Source organism: Vipera ursinii (assembly GCF_947247035.1).
Source record: "Vipera ursinii genome assembly, chromosome: 3".
Lineage (NCBI taxonomy): Eukaryota > Metazoa > Chordata > Lepidosauria > Squamata > Viperidae > Vipera > Vipera ursinii.
Window position 1 is genome coordinate 53,878,159 of NC_139516.1, and position 27,986 is coordinate 53,906,144.

The following is a 27,986-nucleotide window of genomic DNA, read 5'->3' on the forward strand; positions in this document are numbered from 1 at the left end:
TGAGGAAGGGCTATTTCCCAGTCACAAGAGGTTGAACGGGAGGCTCCTGCCAAATTAAGTCACAGCTGTTACTGCTCCTCCTGCTGGCCCAGAAGATCCAGCAGAATACCTTTACCACTATCACCAACATCAAAAAGAGCAAGTTACAGGCCACCGGCATCCTTGCATAGGAACACTTAAAAGCTTGAGCTTGAAGGTCACGTTTGAGCTCAACCACTGCTAGGAACAAAACATTAACTTTCAACCTTGAAAATATTTAAACACATGCTTAGGCATTGCCTAATATCCATTCCAGTAGATAACTCATGTTGTCACTTAAGGGTAAATTATTGTTCTCAAGCAGAACCTGAATCTGGTGGCTGAGACTATTAATAGATTGCAAGCGATGGCTTTGTATGATCACTCACAAAGTACAGCAACAGATTGTACATTGCAGTATTAGGTTATTTCTGGCTTCTAGGTCCCCTCACACATCATTGATAACATTTGAACATGCTTTTATCCATTATGTCTGCCTAGTACTTGGCAATTTTGCTAAAGTTTCTATGATAATAAACCAAGAACTAGAATGCTACCTCCCTCCCTCCCCGTGTCATTGAAAAATGGGGATGAGCAGAAGAATCTCAAACAAGAGTTAAAACAGATAATGGCATAAGATTTAAGCATTCTATGAAAAGTGCAACCAAGACAAAGCTACAATTTTTTCCATAATCCACCTAAAAATACAAAAAACTACATGAGAAAGAGCACATGAACTTTTATTTTTATTTTTTTTAAAAAAATGTTATAACTTGCATCTCTCATACAATCTGTGATCAACAGGCAGTTCCAAAAGAGGTTCACTACCTTAGGGAATCAGGTTTCTTACATTAGTAAACAAAAAGTAGTTATTTACCATCTTGGGTTAACTATCAGAAAAAGCTTCTTGTCTCAAAAAAAATGCCTCTATCATTTCGAATGAAAAATACACTTCTACATTCTTGTACGTATCCTGGATCAATACAGTTGTATGAATAAATTACCCAAGTGACCTTCAGAGAAGACACCAAGTTTAATGACTGAGAACAACTTGAAGTGTTGACTTGAAATGAAATCCAGGAGCAGCAATAGACCAGAATACTTCCTACTCATCTTTGATAGGGATGCATTGAAGCAGATTTGATATTGGTTTTTATGCCACTGGGCATCTTACCTGGAGAGATGAAAAAAGTTGAGTTTAGTAATGTTATAAGAATTCAACCAATTTAGGGGACAATGTCTTCATTACTATCTCTGGGTCTTTCTTGTACATACTTTTGAGGAGGTACATTTAATCACTCACTCAAACTCTAACATCACTATGTGCAAGGCTCTCAGATACTTTATGCACTTATTGAGCTAAACGAGAAACCTGATGAATAAGAGAAAAGATTTAACCTGCCCACTATCCCATTTTCCTATGGTAAGTAAAGGCCTTTTGAAAATACCATCCAGCTGCTCCTGATTTTGATTATTAGCCACTTATTCTCAGTGTAATGGACACTCCTATCTCATCTCCAGGCTCACAGACTCCTGGATATTGTTAATATAAATCATATGCTTTCATATCCCACCCTAAAATGATGTGGAAGAAACAGGTATCATGTATCTTGTTCCAAATAGCTGTTCTTTTTTAAAACCTGTCTGTTTAGACAAAATGTTTAGTTTTCCTAGGAAAAAACTTCCTATTGTCCTAACAGTACCACTAAATATTTGTCTCTGTGATTCTTTTTACCTGGTTGCCCTGCTTGTGGCATCTGCACTCCTCCAAGCATTGGCTGTGGCTGATTTGGTGCGCCTGACATTTGTACTTGCTGCATGGTAGAAGCACCAGCTATGATGGCATTGGCACCTTGCTGACTGGTTGGAACAGAACCTCCCACTCCTGGTGGACGTCTGTTTGACAATCCCTTCCCAAAGGCTACAGCTGCCACTAGGGCATTGGTGTCAGCGGGGTTAAATGTCTGCTTGTTCTGGCGTAAACCTATAGAGCAGAAAAACAGTCATACTGGTCTCCAAATTTTTGCAAAGGTGTAGGGTTTACTTCTTGCCATACTTTAATTTTCGCTTCTTGGGATTTCTGTCTCTCAATAGTGTTGTCCCCACTAAAGCTCATTCAGTCCTTATCTAGAACCATACCTCCACTTTCAGATTCTCGATCTTCTTTGTTGATTTTCTCTAGCAAGTTCGAACACATTTTGTTTAGGCTTTGAATCTGTTTCTGCAATCATAAATATCATATCATGTCAGCATTTACAAGTGTTTCAGGTTGCCTGACTTCATGTAGATGAAACTCATTAAAGCCTATGCCCAGATTTTCTGGAAGCTGGAGACAGTTCGAAACCTCACACGGCCTTGCCGGAATCAAGAGATAGGCATTATTTTGGACCTGAGAACTCTTTGGTGCCAAATTAAACCTGAGAGTGGGAAAAATTATGCTTATTAGCGTGCATATGAACCTATGTAAATGAGCACATTAGCATATGCAGACATACATACCCATCCACAAAATAGATAATTACTGACATGCAGAGATGTTTACTGTTGATAACAAGGACAGTGGGATATGATGATTTCAAGGAACCTTTGTTGCAAGGAAATGTGGTGCAGTAGGACTGAGACCAGTGACTATCTCTCAGTGCATCCTACATTAAAGAGCTGTTATGGGAAAAGTAGAGGGGGTACATATATATTGAGGTCTGGAAGGCAATATAGAATAGAGCGACAACAACAGTATACTAAGTACATCTTGTTTAACATGTAAACAGCAATTCCTAAGAGAGAATTAAAATGAGTGAGGGTAGCAAAATTGAGGCTGGTCCAAAATCATGCCTATCCATATACACCTTTACCAAGAAAATATTTTTGATTCTAAGTGTGTTTATTCAGTATGCAATAATTTAGATTTAATTCCAAAAATGTGCTTTGGGGTACACAGAAGTAAAATACATCTGCATCTCTTTAAAGTTGACACTTTTTTCCCCTTGGATCATGAGGCAAGCGCAGAGGGTAGCCACATGATCCCAGGAAAATATCCTACTGTTTTATAGGGATGAAGACAGGTGCTATGTTTGTGCTCCCTCATGCTCCAAGTTTCTTTTTTCTTCCTGATCCTACTAATCAATCATTGTCCTACCTGTGCCACATCAGTACCAATACGAGCTGCATCTGTGCTTAGCTGCTTCTCTTGCTCCTCTACCTCAGGATCAGGTTTAGTTCGCAGATGATCAGGTACAACTTCATGGCTGAACACTGGTACTCGTCCTTCTGTCTGCCGCTGCAATATTCAGTCTATTAGGACTCATATCTTGCAGCAAAATCAGACGATACAAAGCTAAACTCATAGGTCTCAGGCTCTTTGAGCTCTCAGGCCCAGGCTGAGGAGAAATTTTTAACTGGGGTTTTAAGTATACAGGGTCAATTTAATATTTTTTAATTTGGTTTTTTAACTTTTGTATGGTGGATTTTTTAATTCCCTGTAAACCGCCCTGAGTCCTCAGGGAATAGGGCGGTATATAAATGTAACTAAATAAATAAATAAATAAATAAATATTGGAAATGTAGCTTCAGAATGCCTACCTCTGCAAGTTTTTAAGCTTTCTCTTATTATAGTAAAATGAAGCAATTAAAATAAATTTCAATGAGTTAGCATCTTCACCATCTGCAAGTCAGCCATTATAAAGGAACAGCTTGAAACCTGGACTGTAATATCAAACTGCCATAAACAGTATACAAGAATGCATTATTTATTACCTTGTACTACTATGTGATGAATTTTGATTCATCCTGAAAACAATACTGGCCGAAATGTAGGGAATGAATGAGTATTCTCTGATCAGCTCCATGTTCATTTTCAGGACTATCTGATATGAGTTGCATAATGTGAAGAACTCACTGGGCAATAATTTTTTGAAACCACAGAAAAGCATAAAAAAGAAACATAAAAAAAGCAAACAGACTTAGAGAAGATCCATTGTTTCTGGCTTCAGATTCTACTAGATATACTGTCACCTCTGCCAGTTATCTTAGCCAGTTAGAGATAGTGAATCATCAGAAAGTCTTTTCGCTTGCACAGTGTCATGTGCTCCCCTCAGCCGTCCTAGATGGCAAATATAAAGGGATACAGTTGGCTGAAAGACTCTGTCGCTGTGATTCTAGAGAAGCGGAAAGTTCTGGATACATCCTTCTTTGCTGCTCTTTTTATAGAGACATGCAAACAAAATTTATTTTCCTGATAATTATTATTATTATTATTATTAATTTAATTTGTATACCGCCCTTCTCCCGAAGGACTCAGGCCCTTCTCCCGAAGGACTCAGACAGGGCAATACATAATAAAAAACAGGATACAAAAATTAAAAAGTAATTAAACAGCAATGCCCGTAAATAAATAATATTTATCCTTGTCATTCTGATACCATTTCACTTTAGTGGTTGCTTAAAGATGAATGGATTGCAGTCACAGTACAGGTAGCTAGTTTCTATGCAGCAGTACTAAAAGATTCATGGAACTTGATAAATAAACCACTATAATCATTTTGTACAATTAATGCAGCAAATCTTTTGATATTATCACCTTGTTATAATTTAGTACCTAATAACTTATAAACTTTCACAATTTAAGGATTAAAAATCAATCAGAATAGAGCTGGAAGGGACATTCAAGGCATTCTAATCCAACTCCCTGCTCAAATAGCAGACCTATACCATTTCGGACAAGTGGCTGTTCAGTCTTTTCTTAAAAACTTCAAGTGATGAAGCATTCACCACTTCTGGAGGCAGGTTGTTCCACTGGTTAATTGTTCTCACTGATAGGAAATTTCTCCTTAATTCCAGGTTGCTTCTCTCCTTGATTAGTTTCTATCCATTGTTTCTTGTCTTAATTCTGGTGCTTTGGGAAATAAGCTCACACCCCCCCCCCACTCTTCTTTGTAGCAGCTCCTAAATACTGTTCTGCATTAAAGCAATTATTTGAGAGTATGCCCTTCCTATGACACTTTCACCATTCACTTTTATAATTCTGTCACCTGCGCATAGCCCAGCTTCAAAAGTAGGCCATCCATCCTTAACTTGTTTAACAAATATGGGTGTCCGTTGGCTCTGGCTTCTTTCCATCTTATGTTCAATTAAAACATGACAACAGCTAATGTTTGTGTAGTATTATTTTAAGCAGATTGTTTTTCTATTGTTGTGACTTACATGATGTTTAGAGCGCATTTTATGGCCAATTCATGCAAAACTCCATGTAATCCCAAAGGGTTCACATACTTTTTCTTGCAACTGTATAGGCAATCTACAAGGGTGGGTTCCAAAATATAAAGTTATGTTTAGATCTGCAAAATATCTGTTCAATCTGGTTTACTCAGCATACTGTAGAGCCTTCACATTCTATCTTTAATATTGGATGGAAGGTTCATAAAATCCCATTTAATGAAAGAAATTGTTCTTCTCACCGTAATGAACGGAGACATGAATTTCATTGTTCTTTGTGCTGGCATACCAATACAACCTCTTAGCAGAGATCAAACTTTCAGTGTGGGAAAGGTGATTTATTTTCTACTCTCAGAACAGAACCCTGCTATTATAGAGTTGCCAAATTCTTATTGGCATCTATTATTAAAAAGAAGTCTTTAGATGTCTTAATCCTGAAATGATGTTACAAAGAAGTCTTGCTATTCTTTTATCTACGTTTCAGTCTTATTCACTTTTGCTTTATTATATTTTGTTCTCTTTTGCTTAATTCCTAATTGGCAGTTTATGTAATAATTTTTATGCTATTTAAGCCTGCTTTTATGCATTATATTTACTTAGCTGGTCACCAACCAAAAATAAAATTTTTGTACTATTACTATTCAATAACAACATATTTATGTCTTTTCATTCTATTGTCATACAGAGTAGCATCCATAACACTTATTTCTATTAATTATATACTCCAGTCTGTAGAAAGAAAGAAAAAATATCTTGGTTTCCTACTCCTTCTTCTACATACCGTATATACTTGAGTATAAGCCGACTCGAGTATAAGCCGAGACCCCCAATTTCACCCCCAAAAACTGGAAAAAGTTATTGACTCGAGTATAAGCCGATCCGCCGTTCTGCAAGCCTCTGCCGCCAGCAGAGGCTCGATCCGCCATTTTGCAAGCCTGAATACACAGGAATACCCTGTGTGGCCGCGGCTCGTCGGCAGGTCTCCGTTCCTCCTGCCGACCTTTGGGGAGGTTTGGGCGCCTCCCCAAACCTCGGCAGGTCTCCGTTCCTCCTGCCGACCTTTGGGGAGGTTTGGGCGCCTCCCCAAACCTCCCCAAACCTCGGCAGGTCTCCGTTCCTCCGCGCAGACCTGCCGACCTTTGGGGAGGTTTGGGCGCCTCCCCAAACCTCGGCAGGTCTCCGTTCCTCCTGCCGACCTTTGGGGAGGTTTGGGCGCCTCCCCAAACCTCCCCAAACCTCGGCAGGTCTCCGTTCCTCCTGCCGACCTTTGGGGAGGTTTGGGCGCCTCCCCAAACCTCCCCAAACCTCTGCAGGTCTCCGTTCCTCCGCGCAGACCTGCCGACCTTTGGGGAGGTTTGGGCGCCTCCCCAAACCTCCCCAAACCTCGGCAGGTCTCCGTTCCTCCTGCCGACCTTTGGGGAGGTTTGGGCGCCTCCCCAAACCTCCCCAAACCTCGGCAGGTCTCCGTTCCTCCTGCCGACCTTTGGGGAGCTTTGGGCGCCTCCCCAAACCTCGGCAGGTCTCCGTTCCTCCGCGCAGACCTGCCGACGTTTGGGGAGGTTTGGGCGCCTCCCCAAACCTCCCCAAACCTCGGCAGGTCTCCGTTCCTGTTTGGGGAGGTTTGGGCGCCTCCCCAAACCTCCCCAAACCTTGGCAGGTCTCCGTTCCTCCGCGCAGACCTGCCGACCTTTGGGGAGGTTTGGGCGCCTCCCCAAACCTCCCCAAACCTCGGCAGGTCTCCGTTCCTCCTGCCGACCTTTGGGGAGGTTTGGGCGCCTCCCCAAACCTCCCCAAACCTCGGCAGGTCTCCGTTCCTCCTGCCGACCTTTGGGGAGGTTTGGGCGCCTCCCCAAACCTCGGCAGGTCTCCGTTCCTCCGCGCAGACCTGCCGACGTTTGGGAAGGTTTGGGCGCCTCCCCAAACCTCCCCAGGTCTCCGTTCCTGTTTGGGGAGGTTTGGGCGCCTCCCCAAACCTCCCCAAACCTCGGCAGGTCTCCGTTCCTGTTTGGGGAGGTTTGGGCGCCTCCCCAAACCTCCCCAAACCTCGGCAGGTCTCCGTTCCTGTTTGGGGAGGTTTGGGCGCCTCCCCAAACGTCCCCAAACCTCGGCAGGTCTCCGTTCCTCCGCGCAGACCTGCCGACCTTTGGGGAGGTTTGGGCGCCTCCCCAAACGTCCCCAAACCTCGGCAGGTCTCCGTTCCTGTTTGGGGAGCTTTGGGCGCCTCCCCAAACCTCCCCAAACCTCGGCAGGTCTCCGTTCCTCCGCGCAGACCTGCCGACCTTTGGGGAGGTTTGGGCGCCTCCCCAAACCTCCCCAAACCTCGGCAGGTCTCCGTTCCTCCGCGCAGACCTGCCGACCTTTGGGGAGGTTTGGGCGCCTCCCCAAACGTCCCCAAATATCGGCAGGTCTCCGTTCCTGTTTGGGGAGGTTTGGGCGCCTCCCCAAACGTCCCCAAACCTCGGCAGGTCTCCGTTCCTCCGCGCAGACCTGCCGACCTTTGGGGAGGTTTGGGCGCCTCCCCAAACGTCCCCAAACCTCGGCAGGTCTCCGTTCCTGTTTGGGGAGGTTTGGGCGCCTCCCCAAACGTCCCCAAACCTCGGCAGGTCTCCGTTCCTGTTTGGGGAGGTTTGGGGAGGCGCCCAAACCTCCCCAAACAGGAACGGAGACCTGCCGAGGTTTGGGGACGTTTGGGGAGGCGCCCAAACCTCCCCAAAGGTCGGCAGGTCTGCGCGGAGGAACGGAGACCTGCCGAGGTTTGGGGACGTTTGGGGAGGCGCCCAAACCTCCCCAAACAGGAACGGAGACCTGCCGAGGTTTGGGGACGTTTGGGGAGGCGCCCAAACCTCCCCAAAGGTCGGCAGGTCTGCGCGGAGGAACGGAGACCTGCCGAGGTTTGGGGAGGTTTGGGGAGGCGCCCAAACCTCCCCAAACAGGAACGGAGACCTGCCGAGGTTTGGGGACGTTTGGGGAGGCGCCCAAACCTCCCCAAACAGGAACGGAGACCTGCCGAGGTTTGGGGACGTTTGGGGAGGCGCCCAAACCTCCCCAAAGGTCGGCAGGTCTGCGCGGAGGAACGGAGACCTGCCGAGGTTTGGGGACGTTTGGGGAGGCGCCCAAACCTCCCCAAACAGGAATGGAGACCTGCCGAGGTTTGGGGACGTTTGGGGAGGCGCCCAAACCTCCCCAAAGGTCGGCAGGTCTGCGCGGAGGAACGGAGACCTGCCGAGGTTTGTGGAGGTTTGGGGAGGCGCCCAAACCTCCCCAAACAGGAACGGAGACCTGCCGAGGTTTGGGGACGTTTGGGGAGGCGCCCAAACCTCCCCAAAGGTCGGCAGGTCTGCGCGGAGGAACGGAGACCTGCCGAGGTTTGGGGAGGTTTGGGGAGGCGCCCAAACCTCCCCAAACAGGAACGGAGACCTGCCGAGGTTTGGGGACGTTTGGGGAGGCGCCCAAACCTCCCCAAAGGTCGGCAGGTCTGCGCGGAGGAACGGAGACCTGCCGAGGTTTGGGGAGGTTTGGGGAGGCGCCCAAACCTCCCCAAAGGTCGGCAGGTCTGCGCGGAGGAACGGAGACCTGCCGAGGTTTGGGGAGGTTTGGGGAGGCGCCCAAAGCTCCCCAAACAGGAACGGAGACCTGCCGAGGTTTGGGGACGTTTGGGGAGGCGCCCAAACCTCCCCAAAGGTCGGCAGGTCTGCACGGAGGAACGGAGACCTGCCGAGGTTTGGGGAGGTTTGGGGAGGCGCCCAAACCTCCCCAAACGTCGGCAGGTCTGCGCGGAGGAACGGAGACCTGCCGAGGTTTGGGGAGGTTTGGGGAGGCGCCCAAACCTCCCCAAACAGGAACGGAGACCTGCCGAGGTTTGGGGACGTTTGGGGAGGCGCCCAAACCTCCCCAAAGGTCGGCAGGTCTGCGCGGAGGAACGGAGACCTGCCGAGGTTTGGGGAGGTTTGGGGAGGCGCCCAAACCTCCCCAAACAGGAACGGAGACCTGCCGAGGTTTGGGGAGGTTTGGGGAGGCGCCCAAACCTCCCCAAACAGGAACGGAGACCTGGGGAGGTTTGGGGAGGCGCCCAAACCTCCCCAAACGTCGGCAGGTCTGCGCGGAGGAACGGAGACCTGCCGAGGTTTGGGGAAGCGCCCAAACCTCCCCAAACGTCGGCAAGTCTCCGTTCCTCCGCGCCCTGCCTGCCTGCTTCTTTCCGCTGCGGAAAGAAGCAGGCAGGCAAGGCGCGGAGTTTGGGGAGGTGCGCGCGCACCTCCCCAAACCTCCCCAAACTTCGGCAGGTCTCGGACGGCGGTGGCTTGGGAGAGGTGCGGGCGATCCCGGAAGCACCAAAGCCTCGGCCGCACAAGTCCTCGGTAAGTTTTTTTTGTTGACTGGAGTATAAGCCGAAGTGGAATTTTTCAGCCCAAAAAGTGGGCTGAAAAATTCGGCTTATACTCAAGTATATACGGTATATGCCTTTGCAAAAGTTTGTAAGTTTTGCATTATTCACTCAACTTTTTTCTTCACTGATAAAAGATTAATTGTTCAGTACACATAGTCCTCGAGTTACAATCATTTATTTTGTGACTGTTTGAAGTTGCAACACACTGAAAAAAGTGACTTATGACCATTTTTCACACTTCACACATTCCCCTCGGTAACATGATTAAAATTTGGAATGTCTGGGTTCATGTGATCACCTTCTGCAACCTTCTGACAAGCAAAGTAAATGGGAAAGCCACATTCACTTAACCACCACATTACTCACTTAATAACTGCAGTGATTCATTTAACAACTGTGACAAGGGCAAAATTCACTTAACAACTGTTTTGCTTAGCAAGGGGAAATTTTGGGCTCAGTTGTGGTTGTGAGTCGAGGACTACATTGTATCTTTTCTCCTAAAACTAAAAAATAACAATAGTGGTCAAGAAAAGATGCAAAACTGAGTCAAATTCTTACCATTATCTCTTCATCCCGATCTGGCGATAACACTAATGGGATAATAACCTGATTGCGCAACAGTGGAGTCTTCTCATGCTTCAGCACTTTGTTCAGAGTATTAAGCTGTCCTGAGAGCAGAGCAAAACTATCTAGCACAGAGGGCCTAAGACAGAACGGTAAACAGAAATACATGGATTATATCAAAAGAACATCTATGGATATTTATTTTATTTATTTTAATTCCATTTATATCCCGCCCTTCTCCGAAGACTCAGGGCGGCTTACAAGCTTAGCAGTAGCCTTCATTCTATGTATATGCCTGCTTATTAGGGCTTTCATACACCCCCCCAAGCGGCATTATTACAAAGTCAGCTTAATTGCCCCCAACAATCTGGGTCCTCATTTTACCTACCTTGGAAGGATATGTTTGAGGGAATTAAATTACTCTTGGAATCAGAGTGCTAACACAAAGAAATAAAACTCATTGAACACAACCACTCTAATTCTAACAGATGTCACGTACAGATTTTCCCACAGTTAATGTTTACTTATACAATATATATTCTGGTTTCTACACATTCAAGGCAGCTAACAATTAAATCCAAAACACAAAACTCAAAAACTCAAAGGCAAATTAAAACCAATGACAGCATTTACAATGACAAATTTTGGTGAAGAAATGTGTCTTGGCTATTTTTTTAAAGAGACATGTGTACCAAACATAGCTTCTGGGGGAGTTCATTTTATGCTTTTCTTATTAAAACACAGGAGAACACCTTCTTCTGTGTGTCATATAAAATGAGCCTTTGACAGCCAGCGCATTTTCAAAAAGATCTTAATAGGAAGACAGATCTTAATGTGAATACTGGGGAGAGCCAAACAAATCACAGTTTGACCATCTTGTTAGGTCAAAACATTAAAAATGCCTTTAGTTCCAGAAAATTGTTTTAAAACTCAGTTAATTCTGAGCAAATATACAGACTTTATATTATTATATTTTTAAAATGTTCCAAAACAAAGAATAGTTTTTACTGGGATCAAGCAAAACATCAGTTTCATTTGTTTTACAGCCCGAGCCTTTATATATTTACCCCAGTATAATTGCCATTGAATTTGATGAAAATCACACAAAGTTGAAAAAGGGACCAAAGGCTTTGCTAAAAACATAATTGGCAGTCACATCCTAAAATCAGAAAAATTGCTTCATTCTCCAAATAAACTGGAAACTAGTAAGGATTAAATTTTGAACTGCAGCATATTGAGTTCAATGTATGTTGACAGTATCCTAAATTACGTGAAATGTTATGTAAAATGCTGTCCCCTCCCACCAGTACTAGCTGGCTATGAAACCTTACCAAGTGAGACGGTCATATTCATTCTCCAGCTTGTAAATGAAACTGACCAAGGAGTTCTTCAGGTCAGCCACCTGACTGATAAGAGCCTCCAGGGATAGCTCAAGCTGCTTTTCCTCTCTCTGGAAAGGACATACAATAAGATTGAATATATCAGCTTTCCAACAAAACAGCGAAGTGTCCCTCAAAGTTTACCTTTTGAATAATCCCTCTTTGGTTTTCAGCTATAGATACTCATGACAACTAGCTGAACTTAAAACAACAAAAAGAGCTTTTCTGGCTATATTACATTCATTCATTCATTCATTCATTCATTCATTCATTCATTTATTTAAACAATAAAATACAATAATACAAAAGTTAAAAAGAAATTAAATTAATGGCCCCAGTAGAATAAATTAAAATTAAAATTAAGTTAAAAATTAAAAACATAATTAAAATCCCTGTCAGTCCAGGTCAGCCTGATGGAAAAGGAGTGTTTTGAGGCCGCGGCGAAAGGACCGGAGATCCAGGGCCTATAGTAGTAAAAGAAAAGGGTGGGAAAAAATGGAAGACAAAATAATAATAGGTGCTAAGGAGAGGGCAGAACTCTTCAGTTCCTACTTTGCTTTCCTTTAAAGGGGAATTGTGTTTCAGTAGATCTAATCAGAACAACTGACACATGGCAACCCATGACATGTAAATAGATTGTTAGGGGCTACTTGGCTATCATGACTGAATTTAAATCTCCAAGACCAGATCAATTATATCTGATGGTCTTGAGTAACTTTTGGATCTCATGTTATCAGTAATGTTTCCGGATACAGTTCAAGGTACTGGTTAATACCTATAAAGCACTTCAGAGCACAAGACCTGGTTATCTGAGGGATCACCTACTTTTGTAATTTCTGTCGGTTTCATATTGTGACAAAGTATGCATACTCTGGGTCCCATTAAATAGCATCAACTAATGGGACCCAGAAAATCTTCTGCTATTGAACCTGCTGACTGAAATAGCATTCCTCTTTTTTTCAATATCTAATTCTTATGGAAGAATTTTAACAATACAAATATTAGAAACAGAAAAACAACAGAAATAAGGAAAAATAGTGAGTAAGAAAGGAAATAGAAAAGATGTTAAGGCAATAGCTTCATATCTTTTTTATAGCAGTTATAAATACATTATTTATATTTTACTCCCTCTCTCTATGGTTGCATTATAATTTCCTTCCTTCCATAAGCTACACTTTCTAATCTTCAAATCCCAAGCTCATTTTTCTCTGTTGTCATAAAAAATGTATAAGGGGTTTCCAATCATTGATAAATGCAGTTGTTGATCTTTTTCTAATCAAATTGATTTTGCCACGTTGTTAATTTTGTCCATCTTCATCAAGATGTTGTGGTTATTTCAGAATGCTTCCATTTTTGCACATGTCTCATTTTATACAGTAATCACATACTCTATAAAAATAACCTTCCAGGACTCGTTTCTGACTATCCATTAATCACAGCAAGAAAAGTTCTGGTTTCAGTTGAAGGTTGATCTTTAAAGTTATATCACTCTATATATTTGAACTCAGAAATTTCTGGCCTTTTTACAAATCCATCAAATATGATAAAATGACTCTTCATTGTGTCCCCAACATAAATTTGAAGTACCTTTATACATTATAGACAGTTTTTCTGGAGTCAAATACTGATGGAACATGATTTTATAAAAATATCTTTTAAGTTATAAAATAATGTAAATTTCAATTCTTTTAACCACTTATTTTGCCACTGTTCCATCAGTATATTGTGTCCAAAGTTCTTAGCCCATTTTTATTTCTTTCATTTGTTCTTTTTTCTGTTTCAAATTTTAGTAAGCTTACACATCTAGCAATTCATCATTTGTACAAAGTCTAACTTACAATTGTCTTCTGCTGCTCAGTTCCAAATGTCCTCCAAATGTCCTCTACTTTAAACCCTTCTTTTAATTGAGCAAACAAAAACCATTGAAAACTAAACTCCTTGCCTGTCAACTACTGTCTTGATTTCATCTTATACTGTTCATGTTGAAAGGTTTAGTAGTAGTAGTAGTAAAATATAATAATCACAATTAATAAAACTATATTAAAAAAAAGAAAATCTGAAAGAAAAGAGGACAACCAGTAGCAAGGTGGATGAATTTGGTTATACTGGCAATGGTAGCTCCACTGGAAGTCCTGAAAGATCATGTTAGGATCAGATCATTATGGAGAAGGTCTAGGGATTGCTAAGAGTTGACACGAACATGGTGGCACATAATCAATCCATCAAAATCTCTGATCCACAGAACTTTTACAATAATGCTAAGCCTTAAATACAAAGTCTATAAAGGATTTCCAATCAGGTATTATCAGCCTTGAGTAGAATTAGCTCATTTGGTCGTGTTTCTTGTCTGCTCTGGCAAGAAACATGACCAAATAAGCTACTTCTACTTTATTAAGGGACGCAGTGGCTCAGTGGGTTAGGACACTGAGCTTGTCGATCAGAAGATCGGCAGTTTGGCGGGTCAAATCCCGAGTGCCGTGTAGCAGAGTGAGCACCTGTTACTCATCCCAGCTTCTGCCAACCTAGCAGTTTGAAAGCACGTAAAAATGCAAGTACAAAAATAGGGACCACTACAGTGGGAAGGTAACAGTGTTCTGTGTGCCTTTGGCGTCTAGTCATGCCGGCCACATGACCACAGAGACGTCCTCAGACAAATGCTGGCTCTTTGGCTTTGAAACGGAGATGAGCACCGGCCCTTAGAGTTGGAAACGACTAGCATGCATGTGCAGGGGAACCTTTACTTTTACCTTACTTTATTGTAAGGCTACATTAATAGAATCTTGCAAGTCTGAGTACAAAGTTCTCACTGCCACATTTAACTGCCTGATCAACTAGGGCAATCTTTGCTAATGGTCACTTCCTCTGACCATTAAACCACTGGGTACCTCCCCTTTGTGTCCAATGGTTTCCAAGGCAGCATCCCCCTTGTCCTTCAAGATCATCCTCATATACTATTACAGGCACCTTGGGCCAGTCACTCTTTCATAGTTCTGGAAAATAGGCAATAGCAAACTGCTTCCAAATTCTTGACCAGAACCCTCAGGGACTACTCCAGGTCTTTGCCAGGAGTAAACACTGAAAGAGACATACTTACATATAAACACAAACACACAGTTCCCCACCACCTCCCAAATTGGTAAAGTACCTCTCTATACTTCAAGGGTTATTCGTGGTTAAATTATCACATTCAATTGCAAAAACAGCAGCAATTCAGTAATGTGAGCCTTGGTGGAGCAGTGGGCTAATGCCTCCTTAGGTAACACCAGCTGCCTGCAATTAGTGCAGGTTCGCATCCCACCAGGCTCAAGGTTGACTCAGCCTTCCATCCTTCCGAGGTAGGTAAAATGAGGACCCAGATTGTTGGGGGCAATTAAGCTGACTTTGTAATAATGCCGCTTGGGGTGTGTGTGAAAGCCCTAATAAGCAGGCATATACATAGAATGAAGGCTACTGCTAAGCTTGTAAGCCGCCCTGAGTCTTCGGAGAAGGGCGGGATATAAATGGAATTAAAATAAAAAAAAGAAGTTACTCAGCAGTAAAATCCAGTTTTGTTGATGGTTAGGTTATGAATCTTAGAAGACACTACAGGCTGAGTAGCTGTCTTAGCAATTATCCGCAGGTAGTAATGATTAAGGAGTTGGAGTTTAGTTTTATAAAGACCAGTAGTCTGTAAGCTATGTGTAGCATTATTGAAAGTACATCTAATTTGGTTTCTTGTTTTGCTTTTATGTGCACTTTCCCACACCTAAGGTATATTGATGTTGGCACATTTCACCTCCTTTTGCAACTATGTAATTTTTACTGAGCAGGGACGCGGTGCCTCAGTGGGTTAGGATGCTGAGCTTGTCGATCAGAAGGTCGGCAGTTTGGCGGGTCGAATTCCAAGTGCCGCGTAACAGAATGAGCGCTTGTTACTCGTCCCAGCTTCTGCCAACCTAGCAGTTCGAAAGCTCGTAAAAATGCAAGTAGAAAAATAGGGACCACTACAGTGGGAAGGTAACAGCATTCCGTGCGCCTTTGGCGTCTAGTCATGTCAGCCACATGACCATGGAGATGTCCTCGGACAAGCACTGGCTCTTCGGCTTTGAAACGGAGATGAGCACCGGCCCCTAGAGTTGGAAACGACTAGCACGCATGTGCGGGGGAACCTTTACCTTTAATTTTTACTTTGTATTTTTTAATGTTTGATAATATAATGTGATACTGATTGACTGGATCTGTACCAATACTTTCTATAATTGCAAATTGTTCTTAAGCAAATTGTTCTCAAGTAAATTTGTTTACATAAAAATGAATTAATTGGCAACATTTCTGCTAACATCTCGAGAGTTAAAGGTAAAAATAAAAATCAGCAAGTGCATTTATCTATTTTCAGTATCTTTTGGGGTTTCCCAAATTACTACGTTTACTCAACTGTCCATTCTTAACTACACACACCAGAATGTGACATCCTTTCATGTTCTTTCTTTAACTTAGCTAATACTATAAACAACCACATACTAATGATATTCAAGGTACACTACAAAACATCTGATGTACTTTTTTGTCCCAGGTCAGGGAGAGCAAGGTACAATAAATAAGGTGGTTGGAATAGCAACTGACATACTTGGTCCATGTGTAGAGAAAGGAAAACACAGAGATCTGATTCAGTATATCAGTACATATACCATACATTATTCAAGTCGCCATAAGTATTTGGTTTATGCTAATTCCCAGAAATCATGATACATAAACACCAATAGTTGTGTGTACATAAAATATTAAGCTATAACTAAGCAAACTGTACACAATATACAGTATGAACCCAGCCAGTATTTGTATTTTTAGAAAATGTCCTCTTATGCACAAGGAATGTATTTCAAGAATACCTATTAGGAGAGTTAGACATATCAAACTGTCTTGAAGGGGTATTGGGGGTTGGATATCAGGATACAAAGACCCAGAGGATTTCTGGAAGAAGAAACTTAGAACTTGCATCTTTTCATTCTGTAAGCCTCAATAATTTGCTGCATGGTGAACAACACTACATCAAACACCAGCTGCAATACTTCAAATACGATCCAACCTATTGGAGCTGTAAGCCTCCAATGGCTCCAATGTGAAAAAATGGGATATTTCAAGACTGTCCCCAAGTGAAGACCCAAGTGAAGAGGTCACATCTAAATGAAATGAAGAATTTTCCAGTAAGAGAGTATAGATGCTCTTCTACCAAGCAATAAATAATTGTAATAGTAAATGGATATCTAGTAATGGCCAAGAGGAAAACTAAAGTCACGATCTCCACTGTAAAGGCCATATTCCTTAATGACCAACACTTGACCTAGGCATCACACATGCAACTGCTGTTTGCCTAAGCCATACAGAAAGAGCCCGTAAAACTACATTTTAAATGGAAAGTGGGAGTCTGCTGTGCTATATAGAAAAGATCTAGCAGAACACACATAGAAGACCAATCAGGAAAGAAAGAGGATCAGCAAAGATGGGTCTGCTATTTCGGACTGTAAACAATTCTTCAGAACCTTTCGTAGAAGCCAGGGACATAGCTACAGCAGACACAGTTAAAGCAGCAGCAAAATTAAGTTCAGGTCCAGGCTCTGAGAAAATTAATGAGGTGGAAAGACAGGTACTAAACTTGCCCATCTAAGTTGCTGTCTAAGAAGCAGGCACTCTAGAAAGAAGAAAATTTGCATAGATGCCAGAAACTGTCCTCAGTTGCAACAGGATTTGAAGACAGAGCAAAAAGAGGAGCAGAGTCTGTTTATGATCTGGGAGAAGGTGAAATGCAATTAGGCAATTTCATCACAAAAAATAGACTGTTGTATCAGGAGTATCTTCCACAAGGACAGAGAGAGAAAGAGAGAGACAGAGAGACAGCTTAGTTATGCTCAGGTTTTGCAGACTATTTTAAGCTTGCAGATAACCATCCACATGGCCATATTAGAAACAAGAAAAAGTTTGGAGAGATTTTTTACAGTTCTGCAATTGGTAGGAATGTGACCAAATATGCACAACTTTGAGGTGGAGAATAGCAAGAACAAGTTGCAGGCAGATACTTAAAACATGCAATTATTAAAAAGTTCATAAAAATTTACAATTTTTAATAAACATATTAAACATACAATTAGGAATTCTATGAAACTCAAGGCAAGTATTTAGAGTTTAATTATTGAAAAAAAAAATAAGATACCGTATTTTCCGGCGTATAAGATGACTGGGCGTATAAGACGACCCCCTACTTTTCCTGTTAAATTACCGTATTTTTCGAACCATAAGACGCACCTGACCATAAGACGCACCCAGTTTTTAGAGGAGGAAAACAAGAAAAAAAAATATTCTGAACCAAATAGTACCGGTATACTAAAACAGGGCTTTTCAACCTTTTCATCCATTGTACCACTTTTAGGACAAGGCAATGTCCGAGTACCACCAGTCACCCAGCAAGGTGTCAAAAACTTGACCCCCCCCAAAAAAGGAAAAAAATGATAAAGTACAGGTAGTCCTCGGCTTACAATGATTCACTTAGTGACCGTTCAAAGTTACGATGGCACTGAAAAAAGTGACTTATGACCATTTTTCACACTTATGACCATTGTAGCATCCCCAGGGTCATGTGATTTACATTTGGATGCTTGGCAATCGATTCATATTTATGATGGTCACATTGTTCCAGGGTCATGTGATCGCCTTTTGCAACCTTCTGACAAGCAAAGTTAGTGGGGAAACCAGATTCACTTAACAATCATGTTACTAATTTAATTTCTCTCTCTCCTTCTCTTTCTCTCCCTCTCCCCTTCCCTCTTTCTTTCTCTCTCCTCTCTCTCCTTCTTTCTCTCTCTCCCCCCTCTCTCCCTCTCCCTCTTTCTCTCCCTATTTTTCTCTTTCCCTCTTTCTCCCTCTTTCTCTCTCTCCCTCTATTTCCCTCCCTTTCTTTCTCCTTCTCTCTCTCCCTATTTTTCTCTTTCCCTCTATTTCTCCCTTTCTCTCTCCCTCTATTTCCCTCTTTCTTTCTCCTTGTCTCTCTCTCCCTTTCTTTCTCTCCCTCTTTCTCTCTCTCCCTCTATTTCTCTCCCTTTCTTTATCCTTCTCTCTTCCTTTCTCTCCCTCCCTATTTCTTTCTCCTCTCTCTTTCTCTCTCTCTCTTTCTCTTTCTCCCTCCCTCTCCCATTGTCTCTTCCTTCTCTTTCCTTCCTTTCTTCCTTCCCTCCCTCTTTGTCCTTCCCTCTCCACGTTAGAGCAGTACCTGCGGAGGCGGCCCTGCGGCCCGGCTTTCTCTTGCAGAAAGCAAGCTGAAACGGAGCAAGGGAGATTGCCAGGAACGTGAATCAGCCGATCTTGCGCTCCTGCAATCTCTCTCACTCGGTTTCAGCTTCCCTTGCTACAAGAGAAAGCAGGCTGAAACGAGGGAGATTGCAGCAGCGCGAGATCAGCCGATTCGCATTCCTGGCAATCTCCCTCGCTCCGTTTCAGCCTGCTTTCTCTTGTAGCAAGGGAAGCTGAAACCGAGTGAGGGAGACTGCAGGAGCGTGAGATCGGCGTTTCTCAGCACGTGCCGATTCATGCTCCTGGCAATCTCCCTTGCTTTCCACTTGCAGAGGTTGGGGCTGGCCATACGGATCAGCTTTGTACCATAAGACGCACCCTCGTTTCCCCCCCAACTTTTGGGGGGGAAAAGTGCGTCTTATGGTCTGAAAAATACGAGTATAGGGTTTGGGCTATACTCACTGTATAAGACTACTGTATTTTCCGGCATATAAGACAACTGGGCGTATAAGACGACCCCCAATTTTTGAGAAGATTTTCATGGGTTAAAAAGTCGTCTTATACGCCAGAAAATACGGTAAAATTGGACTATGAAAAAATGACAAAGTTAAGCATTTCTTGTATAATAACTCACCAGAATCATATAACAAAGTTATTTTATGGGTAATCTTATCTGTTAAAATGGAGCTCAATTATTTTTTGTAGACCTGATATTATTTAACATTTTGTGAGCAAAGGAAAAAATCAGAGTTGATGGACTCAACTTTTAAAAACCATTTATTTATGAATCATCAAATGATAGGTTTTGAAGGAACCTTAGAAGCCTAGACCGATTTCCTGCCCATAAAGCAATCCTTGTACAGATAGTCCTCAACGTATGACAATAGGGACTGGAAAATTTGTTGTTAAGAGTGTAGTTGTTGTTCAGTGAGGCATCATGTGATCACACCCAATTTTACAACCATTTTTGCCATGGTGGTTAAACGAATCATCCATAGTTAAGTGACTGATCACATGATTATGACTTGCAACCTCCTGCTGGCTTCCCCACTGACTTTGCTTGTTGGAAACCAGCTGTACAGATGGCAAATGGCGATCAGGTGATTGCAGGGTAGAGGGTACTGCAACTGTGATAAGCGCGATCCCATAACCCTGGGGACACTGCAACAGTATTAAATGTGAGGATCAGTCATAAGTCCCTTTTTTCAGCACTGTCGTAATTTCAATAGGTAGCTTCAATAGTAACTTCAATAGGTCATTAAACAAATGTCATTAATCAAGGACTACCTGTTCCATCCCAGACAAATGGCTGTCCAATTTTTTTCAAACCACCAGTGATATCACCCACAACTTTAGAAACTGGCTGTACCACTGTTTTATAGCTGTCAAAGTTAGGAAATTCCTCTTTATTTCAAATGTGGTTCTCCTGCAAAGCTTTCAGCCACTGGTCGTCTTGCCTTTGGATACTGTAACAAATAAATCTCTGATTTGGTGACCACTAGGGATTCTGCTTCAGAAATCACCAGAACTGAGACATTCTATGTGAGATTAGGCTGTAGGGTTCATTAGGGATTGATACTCACCTTATCTGATGTGTAACAGCATCCCTGCCTGTGCTACTGGTTGTTCAGGTTGGTAGTAAAGCTGCCCAAGCTTATGGTTCTGGAGGATTTCAACCTATCTGCCTGGAGCCTTGAGGTAGCACAGTGGTTCACTGCCATGACAGCAGAACCTGGTCCAACAGATTTACAGCCTGACTCATGTGGGGTGGGGGGGGCGTATCACACATTGGATGTGGTGTTTGCCTTGGGTCACTGGTGTTATGTTTTCATTTCTGTTTGGCCAGTTTCAGTCACTGCAATGCAAGATCCCTTAGAGTTTAGATTTATCTCCTCTCCTCTTTAACATTTACATGAAACTGCTGGCTAAGGTCATTTACTGGTATGAGGTGAGGTATACATCTCCATCTCCTGGCTGAGCAAGGGATGCTGCCATGGTACTGGCTGAGTGCCTGGAGCCTGTGAGAGTCTGGATAGGAAGGAACTGACTTCAACTGAACTCTGCCATGATCTCCCAGGTTCTGGTAAGATGGCATTTTTTTACTCTGGACACGGCTGGCGTACGTTTTGGGGTCCCCCTAGACTCAAAGCTACTACCCAATGAGCAAGTGACAGTCCTGGCAAGAGAGGCCTTCACATAGGTTTGTTTTTTCTTGTGCTTACGCTTAATCAATAATCTATAGGGCCAGCCAGATTCTTCTCATAAGTACTATTATTAAGTTAGATACTGCCTATGTTTTACTTGTGCAGCTGGTTTTTCCTGCCTCAGTTGCAGAATCTTATATTTTTCATCACTGAAAACATGTTGTTGAATAAGGCCAATATTCAGATCTATCGAGATCCTTTGGAACCTTGAGGCTGTCTTCTGTTAGCAGTACCCCACAGGTATGTGTCATCCACAAATTTTAGGAGCATCCCCTCTATTCCTCCATTTAAGTCATTTATGAAGACACTGAAGAGTAGTGGATCCAGGAGAGAAACCTGAGGTACCCCACTGCATACCTCCTCCATGGGGATATAGACCAATATAGTCCACATGATGGTTATAGTTATTCTGCTAACTTTCCAGTTTATCAAAAAGGAGACTATGGTCTACTTTATATAATGCTGTACTGAAGTCCACTTCATCCATAGCATTATCCTGGTCCACTAATCTAGTCACATTGTCAAAGAAAGTAATATTTGTCTGGCACAATCTGTTTTTAACAAATCCATGGTGACCTATGGTCATCACTTTATTTCCAAATTCTTGCAAGCACAATGCTTGATTATCTCATTATTTTCCCAGAATAATATTCTTGGCAACAATGCAGCATTCAAGTCCCAAAACTTTCTGGAACAACCAAGCTTTTTACAAAAAGCCAGAAGTAGGAGATACCCCTTTTCCAAAAAGGAAATAATCATTTCTTGAACATTGAATTTTAATTTTGAAATGTATCATGAGTTAGTGCAGCTCCCACAGCAAAAGGGTCATTGGCAGTAATAGGACTGTGCAGCAAATATACTAAGGCTTTTTTCAGCGGTATTGGAGGACAGCTCTGTAGGGACGTGGTAGCTCAGTGGGTTAGGACACTGAGCTTGTCGATCAGGTTGGCAGTTTGGCGGGTCGAATCCTGAGTGCCACGTAACAGAGTGAGTGCCTGTTACTTGTCCCAGCTTCTGCCAACCTAGCAGTTCGAAAGCACGTAAAAATGCAAGTAGAAAAATAGGGACCACTATGGTGGGAAGGTAACAGCGTTCTGTGCGCCTCTGGCATCTAGTCATGCCGGCCACATGACCACGGAGACGTCCTCGGACAAGCACTGGCTCTTCAGCTTTGAAATGGAGATGAGCACCGGCCCCTAGAGTTGGAAACGACTAGCACGCATGTGCGGGGGAACCTTTACCTTTACCTTTTTTACTGTGTAAAAAGAATTACAGCAAATGGTTATGTAAGATGATAAAGCTGTGAATGAACTAAGATGTTAAGACATTAATAAAAAGATGGAGATTTTAATTTTCCTGAGTTTCATCTATGTTATTGGGCTTACAGTTTAACATCTATTATTTTCTCAAAATCAAAAGAATGAGTTCAAAGGCCATTATGAGCACAATTAGAAAATTATTATTACATTACTTAATTTGATACATGATTCCAGTTTTACAATTAACTTCGTTGCTTTTCCTATATATAAAACTGTAGATTTTTTTGGAATATGCTGGAAAAATAATCAGATTTTATCTAAAGTTTCACCAGAGGTTATAGGGAAAACAAGCTTTAAAATGCCTGTAAATCATATTTCTGAATTGAAAAAGGACAAACATTTCATTAATAATTTAGATTATTAGCATGCCACTGATCAGTTTTTGAGGATTTGCAAAAACAAGAAGACTATGCAAAGTGCTCAATAATATAAGCAGTACAAATATCTTTATTATATATTTTGCATCATTTATTTTACTTATTAATATCACTAGTGGGTTAGGACGCTGAGCTTGTCGATCAGAAGGTCGGCAGTTTGGTGGGTCGAATCCCGAGTGCCACGTAACAGAGTGAGCGCCTGTTACTCGTCCCAGCTTCTGCCAACCTAGCAGTTCGAAAGCACGTAAAAATGCAAGTAGAAAAATAGGGTCCACTGCAGTAGGAAGGTAACAGCGTTACATGCGCCTTTGGCGTCTAGTCATGCCGGCCACATGACCACGGAGACATCTTCGGACAAGCGCTGGCTCTTTGGCTTTGAAATGGAGATGAGCACCAGCCCCTAGAGTCGGAATCGACTAGCACGTATGTGCGGGGGAAACTTTACCTTTATTTAATTTCCTTAATTACAGCTAATTTTATTCAAATTCAAAAATGTTGAATTGATAGATCCATCTGAATTAACTGCCATTAAAATCTGAAATAAGGTGGAATATTCTATTTCAACTAATCAGGTAGGATATTTAAAGAATGTTAAATTACTATTACATGATCTTGAAATAAATTCAACAAATATTTTTGAGACTATTGGGCACTTTAGGGGATATACAATAATGATTGGCTTTCAAATTTTGTATTTTGGAAACGTTATATGCCGGAAGGAACTCTAAGGTGTTTTGGATTTGCCCTCACATTGACACTATGTTGAATTAGTAAGGTTGTAAATAGGATGTTGGGAAAAGAAACAAAGGTCAAAGATGTAAATATGCTGGACAATTATACTGTGAAAATTTAAAACCTATTTATTAGGTATGGGCAGGAATTAAGATAATTGTGGGGTTCTTGGTGTTATATGAGCTTGGTTGATTTCCTGGAAATGTTTCATTACCCAACTAGGCAATATCATCAGTGGTCAAAGGGAGTGGGATTTATTTGCTCTTTGTTTATGTATGAGTGGCTTAACCTATCAGTGTCGGGAGTATTCATGGTGGTTGCTTGATTAGGCTGTTGTTTACTGGTTGATTGTTGGTCTATTATTATAAACAGAAATTAAACCCCACTCCCTTTTAGTATGATGTTACCTAGTTGGATAATGAGAGTACCAATGACCCTGCAGCGAGGTACAAATATTCTCTTTTATTGGCATTATGATGATGGTTTTACTATAGTAGAAAGAATGCACACCTTAACAACCTGGATGGAAGACCTACTTATATTTTCTATATATGAACTGCTTTTCCATGGGGTCAGTTTAATTTGTTATTTTAAGACCAACACTCTTTCATGTTTTATTGTTCTATGTATTTCTACTATCCATTAATTTTTTTAATTATTTTTCTTTGTACTTTATTTTTTGGATTATCTTTTCTCTGTCTTTATTATCATTTGTTCTTGTATCTAATTATTTTCCTTTTTATTACACATTAAAAAGCAATAGGGATAGCTGCATTGCAACCCAGATAATTGTGGCCCCTAGGCCTCTGATTACATTAAACCAGGCATGTCAAACTGCCAGCCCGCAGGTCGGATGTATCATGCCGAAACCGCACCCACCCCATTGCCAGAAATGGGGAAAAAGTCCCGATATGTCGTGCGACATCATGAGTTTGACATGCTTGCATTAAACTAACTCCTGTAATTCAGGGCTGTTCAACCGGTGGTACATGTACCACCTGTGGTACTTTGCCACGTGGCAAGTGGTACACAACCATCCTAGAGAAGTGTAGTGGGGGAGGGGAATGAGCCAAAGCGACCCAAGCTTGTGGGAGAGGCAGGACTGTCTGTACTTGGCAGAAGCCCCAGGAGCCTGCAGAGCTCCAGCTGATCGGCGCTTCTAGAAATAGTCCAGAGCTGGAGGTGAACTGAAGAAAAAACAGGGGAAGAGAGGCTATAAAAGGAGGTGATTTGGGTGGGAAAGGGGGAAAAAAAGACAGCAGGGAAAGGTTTAATCCCTTTAAACAAATGTAATTAGTTTTACCCCCTTTAATTGAGTCTAGAAAGTTTTCTTTGAAAGTAAACAGGCTTAATTTAAAGCTTAAGCTTTTCGCAATTGCTGGAACCTTTCAGTTTTGGGTTGTAACATTGTGACACGCCTGAGGCAACTTAAAGAAGAAGAAAAAACGGACTTCACTTCTGGGAGTTGAAGTCCACAAGTCTTAAAAGTGCCAAGATTGAAGACCCCTGAGCTAGCTGGTAGTGAAGCGTATTAATAAACATGGATAAATTCATCATACATTTATCAGTGCAAAGGGGAAGTGATCCAGCAAAGGAACAGCCACTGAAGAAATTAAAACTGGTACTTTTCCCTTTTTTTCTACAGTTTGTAATATTTTATTATAGAATAAAATACAACAATACAAAAGCAAATAGTAGGACACAGTGGGGAGGAAAAAGGGGAAAAAGTGAAGGGGAGAAGGGAAAGAGAACAGACTTCCTCTGTTGCAGTAGAAGGAAGCAATAACATTGAGCCTCAACTTTTTACTTTTCCATAATATTATAAACTAGCCATTTCTATAATAACAAATGAATCTAATCAGTAAAACCCAAAATCCCCCCCTTTTTGTAGTCATCAGGTTTTTGACACCTTGCTAAGCACTGGTGGTACTCAAATATTGTCATCTCCTAAAAGTGGTACAAGCTGTGAAAAGGCTGAAAAGCCCTGCTGTAATTAATGGGTGCCATCTAGTGGTACTCTAAATTTCGGCAGCCCGGTTTGTGGAATGGTAGGTCAGTTTTCAGAATGTATATACCAGAGATCCCCAACCTTTTGTGCACCCAGGACCGATTCCGTGGAGAGAGGTTTTTCCGTGGACCGGAGGGTGCATGGTTTTGTGTGCTGCCTGCATCCTGCGGATAGGGCTTTGCTTGTTTGTGCGGACCGGTTGCTGACATGCTGTGGCCGGTACTGGTCAATGGACCAGGGGTTGGGGACCTGGATATATATACTTTTTATTAAAAAAAAAACATCTCAAGCACAGTAAAGTGTATTGTAAGCACAATTTGAAATTGGGGGTTTAACATTATTTTAGTTGCTGCCATTTTTCTAAGACAGTTCTTCCTGCATTTTATATTACTCATCATCTCTCAAAATCCTGCTACTGTTAATTGAGAATTACTGGTACCTACAGTTACCTAAAATGTACGTATTAATATTCAGTCATCCCCAGATGGCATACAAATTCATAATATCTCACTTAAAATAGCTCTTTATATTATCTATTTCAAAAGACGTGTTCTAGAATTCAGTCAGCAAATCTGGTTGTAACTTTTTTCAATCTGATAATAGCTGCTAAGTATTAACTGCAAACCAATCAGTGATATTGTAACAGGCCAGGATAGCTAGAAATTCTAAAAGATGAATTGCCACACAAAGGGTGGGCATCGCTTTGGGGGAAATTATTCTAGTCTATGTGGGACGCCATTCTTTACTTTCATCCGCTGTTTGGGAATGCAACCTAGATCCATTCAAGCAACACTAGCAAAAGACTAATACAAGGCCGGATTATAAAGATTATAAAATAGACCACCCAAAAGGTCAATGTGCTAAATCAAGCAAAAGCAGAGCCAACAGGGTAGCAGCAAACCAATAGACAAACACATTACTTCAGCTTTTTGAACCAACAGCTTTCACAGCTATGCTGTCAGATCTCTTTCAGGTTAAGCGTGGTCACCAGTTCTGATCAGTGTGGGACCTCAGTGTGTTGTTCCAGCCCCCAAATCTGCCAACATCCCCCTGCCATGTGATGCTACAGGAAGCTGGACAGCAGGTAGCCATGTTTATTTCTACATCATTTTTGATCCGACACTATTAATTTAGGGCTAGGTTGGTGAAGCCCAGCAGGTCAGAATTGAACATCTGATCAGTGTCATTGAACAAATGCAGGTAACTGGACTAGGGGGGCATTTGCCCAGATTCGCCTAATATACCAATTGCGCCCCTTTCTGGACCGAGATGCCCTACGTACAGTCACCCACGCACTCGTTACCTCCCGTATAGACTACTGTAATGCTCTCTACATGGGGGTGCCCTTGAAGACCACCCGGAGGCTTCAGCTGGTGCAGAGTGCAGCTGCACGGGTAGTGATGGGAGCACCCCGATACTCCCATATTACACCCCTGCGTGAGCTGCATTGGCTACCGGTTGCCCTCCGGGTGAGAATTAAGGTGCTGGTACTTACCTTTAAAGCCCTACATGGCTTAGGCCCGGGATACTTGCAGCACCATCTGCTGCCGGGAACGAATTCCCATCGCCAGGTACGCTCACACAGAGAAGGCCTCCTCAGGGTACCGTCAGCTAGGCAATGTCGGCTGGCGACCCCCAGGGGGAGGGCCTTCTCTGTGGGAGCGCCAGTCCTATGGAATCAGCTCCCCCCTGAGCTTCGGATGGCCCAAAATCTCCAATCCTTTCGCCACGGCCTCAAAACACTCCTTTTCCACCTGGCTGACCTGGACTGACAGGCATTTTAATTATGTTTACAATTTTTAATTTATTTTTAATTTTTAATTTTAATTTATTGCACAGATGATTTTAATTTTATTTTTTATCTTAATTTCTGTACTTATCATATGTTTTGTTGTTAGCCGCCCTGAGTCCTTCGGGAGATAGGGCGGGATATAAATCCCATTAATAAATAAATAAATAAATAAATAAATAAAAAAACAAACCACGGATTACCACGGAGCCTAGATCGCTCTCGGATCGGATCTTTTAAATTATTTTTTAAAAAGCGACGCCAAACTCTTACTCAATCCTGCCACCAATCTCTAGAACAGCGGCCCCCAAACTTTGGGGCACCAGGGACCGGTTCCGTGGAGAGAGGTTTGTTTCTGTGGCTCAATAGGGGCGTGATTCTACAGATGGGTTTTCGCTTGTTACTGCGGCCCCGTTTCTGGCATGCCGCGGCCTAGTGCCGGTACATGGACCGGAGATTAGGGACCCCTGATTTAGGAGAGCTGGGTCTTTTAAACAGCCCGGCGCACACCACCCAAAAACCCGGCGCGGCCACTTCACCTGCATGGCAACGAAACCCGAGGTCAGCGATAAAAAAGCAACCACAGCGGTTCACGCCATTTCCTTCTTTCCTCTTCCGGGTCAGAGCATCACGAGGCCAGGGCAGGAGGAGGAGGAGGAGGAGGGAGGGGCGGCCGCAGGGCCAGCGATGGCGGCTCCAGAGCAACCGGAGACAGAGGTACGTACGCCAGGTTCGCGC

General features: G+C 42.6%; 2 protein-coding genes across 4 annotated transcripts in view; one reads left to right on the top strand and one right to left on the bottom strand.

Annotated features, from left to right (window-relative positions):
• Positions 1 to 742: 742 nt before the first annotated feature.
• Positions 743 to 27,911, bottom strand: MED8 (mediator complex subunit 8). The gene is made up of 7 exons (XM_083359885.1): positions 27,788 to 27,911; positions 11,512 to 11,630; positions 10,175 to 10,319; positions 3,155 to 3,295; positions 2,158 to 2,239; positions 1,754 to 2,002; positions 743 to 1,192 (listed from the first exon to the last, which is right to left on the bottom strand). The coding sequence occupies exons 1-7, from the start codon at positions 27,791 to 27,793 to the stop codon at positions 1,128 to 1,130; spliced, it is 807 nt and encodes a 268-aa protein (XP_083216011.1). The 5' UTR covers positions 27,794 to 27,911; the 3' UTR covers positions 743 to 1,127.
• SZT2 (SZT2 subunit of KICSTOR complex) overlaps positions 27,828 to 27,986 on the top strand; it is a 98,062-nt gene continuing 97,903 nt past the window's right edge. For all 3 annotated transcript variants that reach the window (XM_083359880.1, XM_083359881.1, XM_083359882.1), the window contains exon 1: positions 27,828 to 27,965. In XM_083359880.1, coding sequence (XP_083216006.1) covers positions 27,936 to 27,965 — 30 coding nt within the window. In that variant the 5' untranslated portion in view covers positions 27,828 to 27,935. The remainder of the gene's footprint in view (positions 27,966 to 27,986) is intronic.

Bases quoted from the DNA above. Each gene is read 5' to 3' on its own strand.
- MED8 (XM_083359885.1), bottom strand. The intron at 10,320-11,511 runs GTAAGGTTTCAT...GTTCTGTCTTAG, and splicing joins GAATATGACCGTCTCACTTG to GCCCTCTGTGCTAGATAGTT. The intron at 3,296-10,174 runs GTAAGAATTTGA...TGAATATTGCAG, and splicing joins ATCGGGATGAAGAGATAATG to CGGCAGACAGAAGGACGAGT.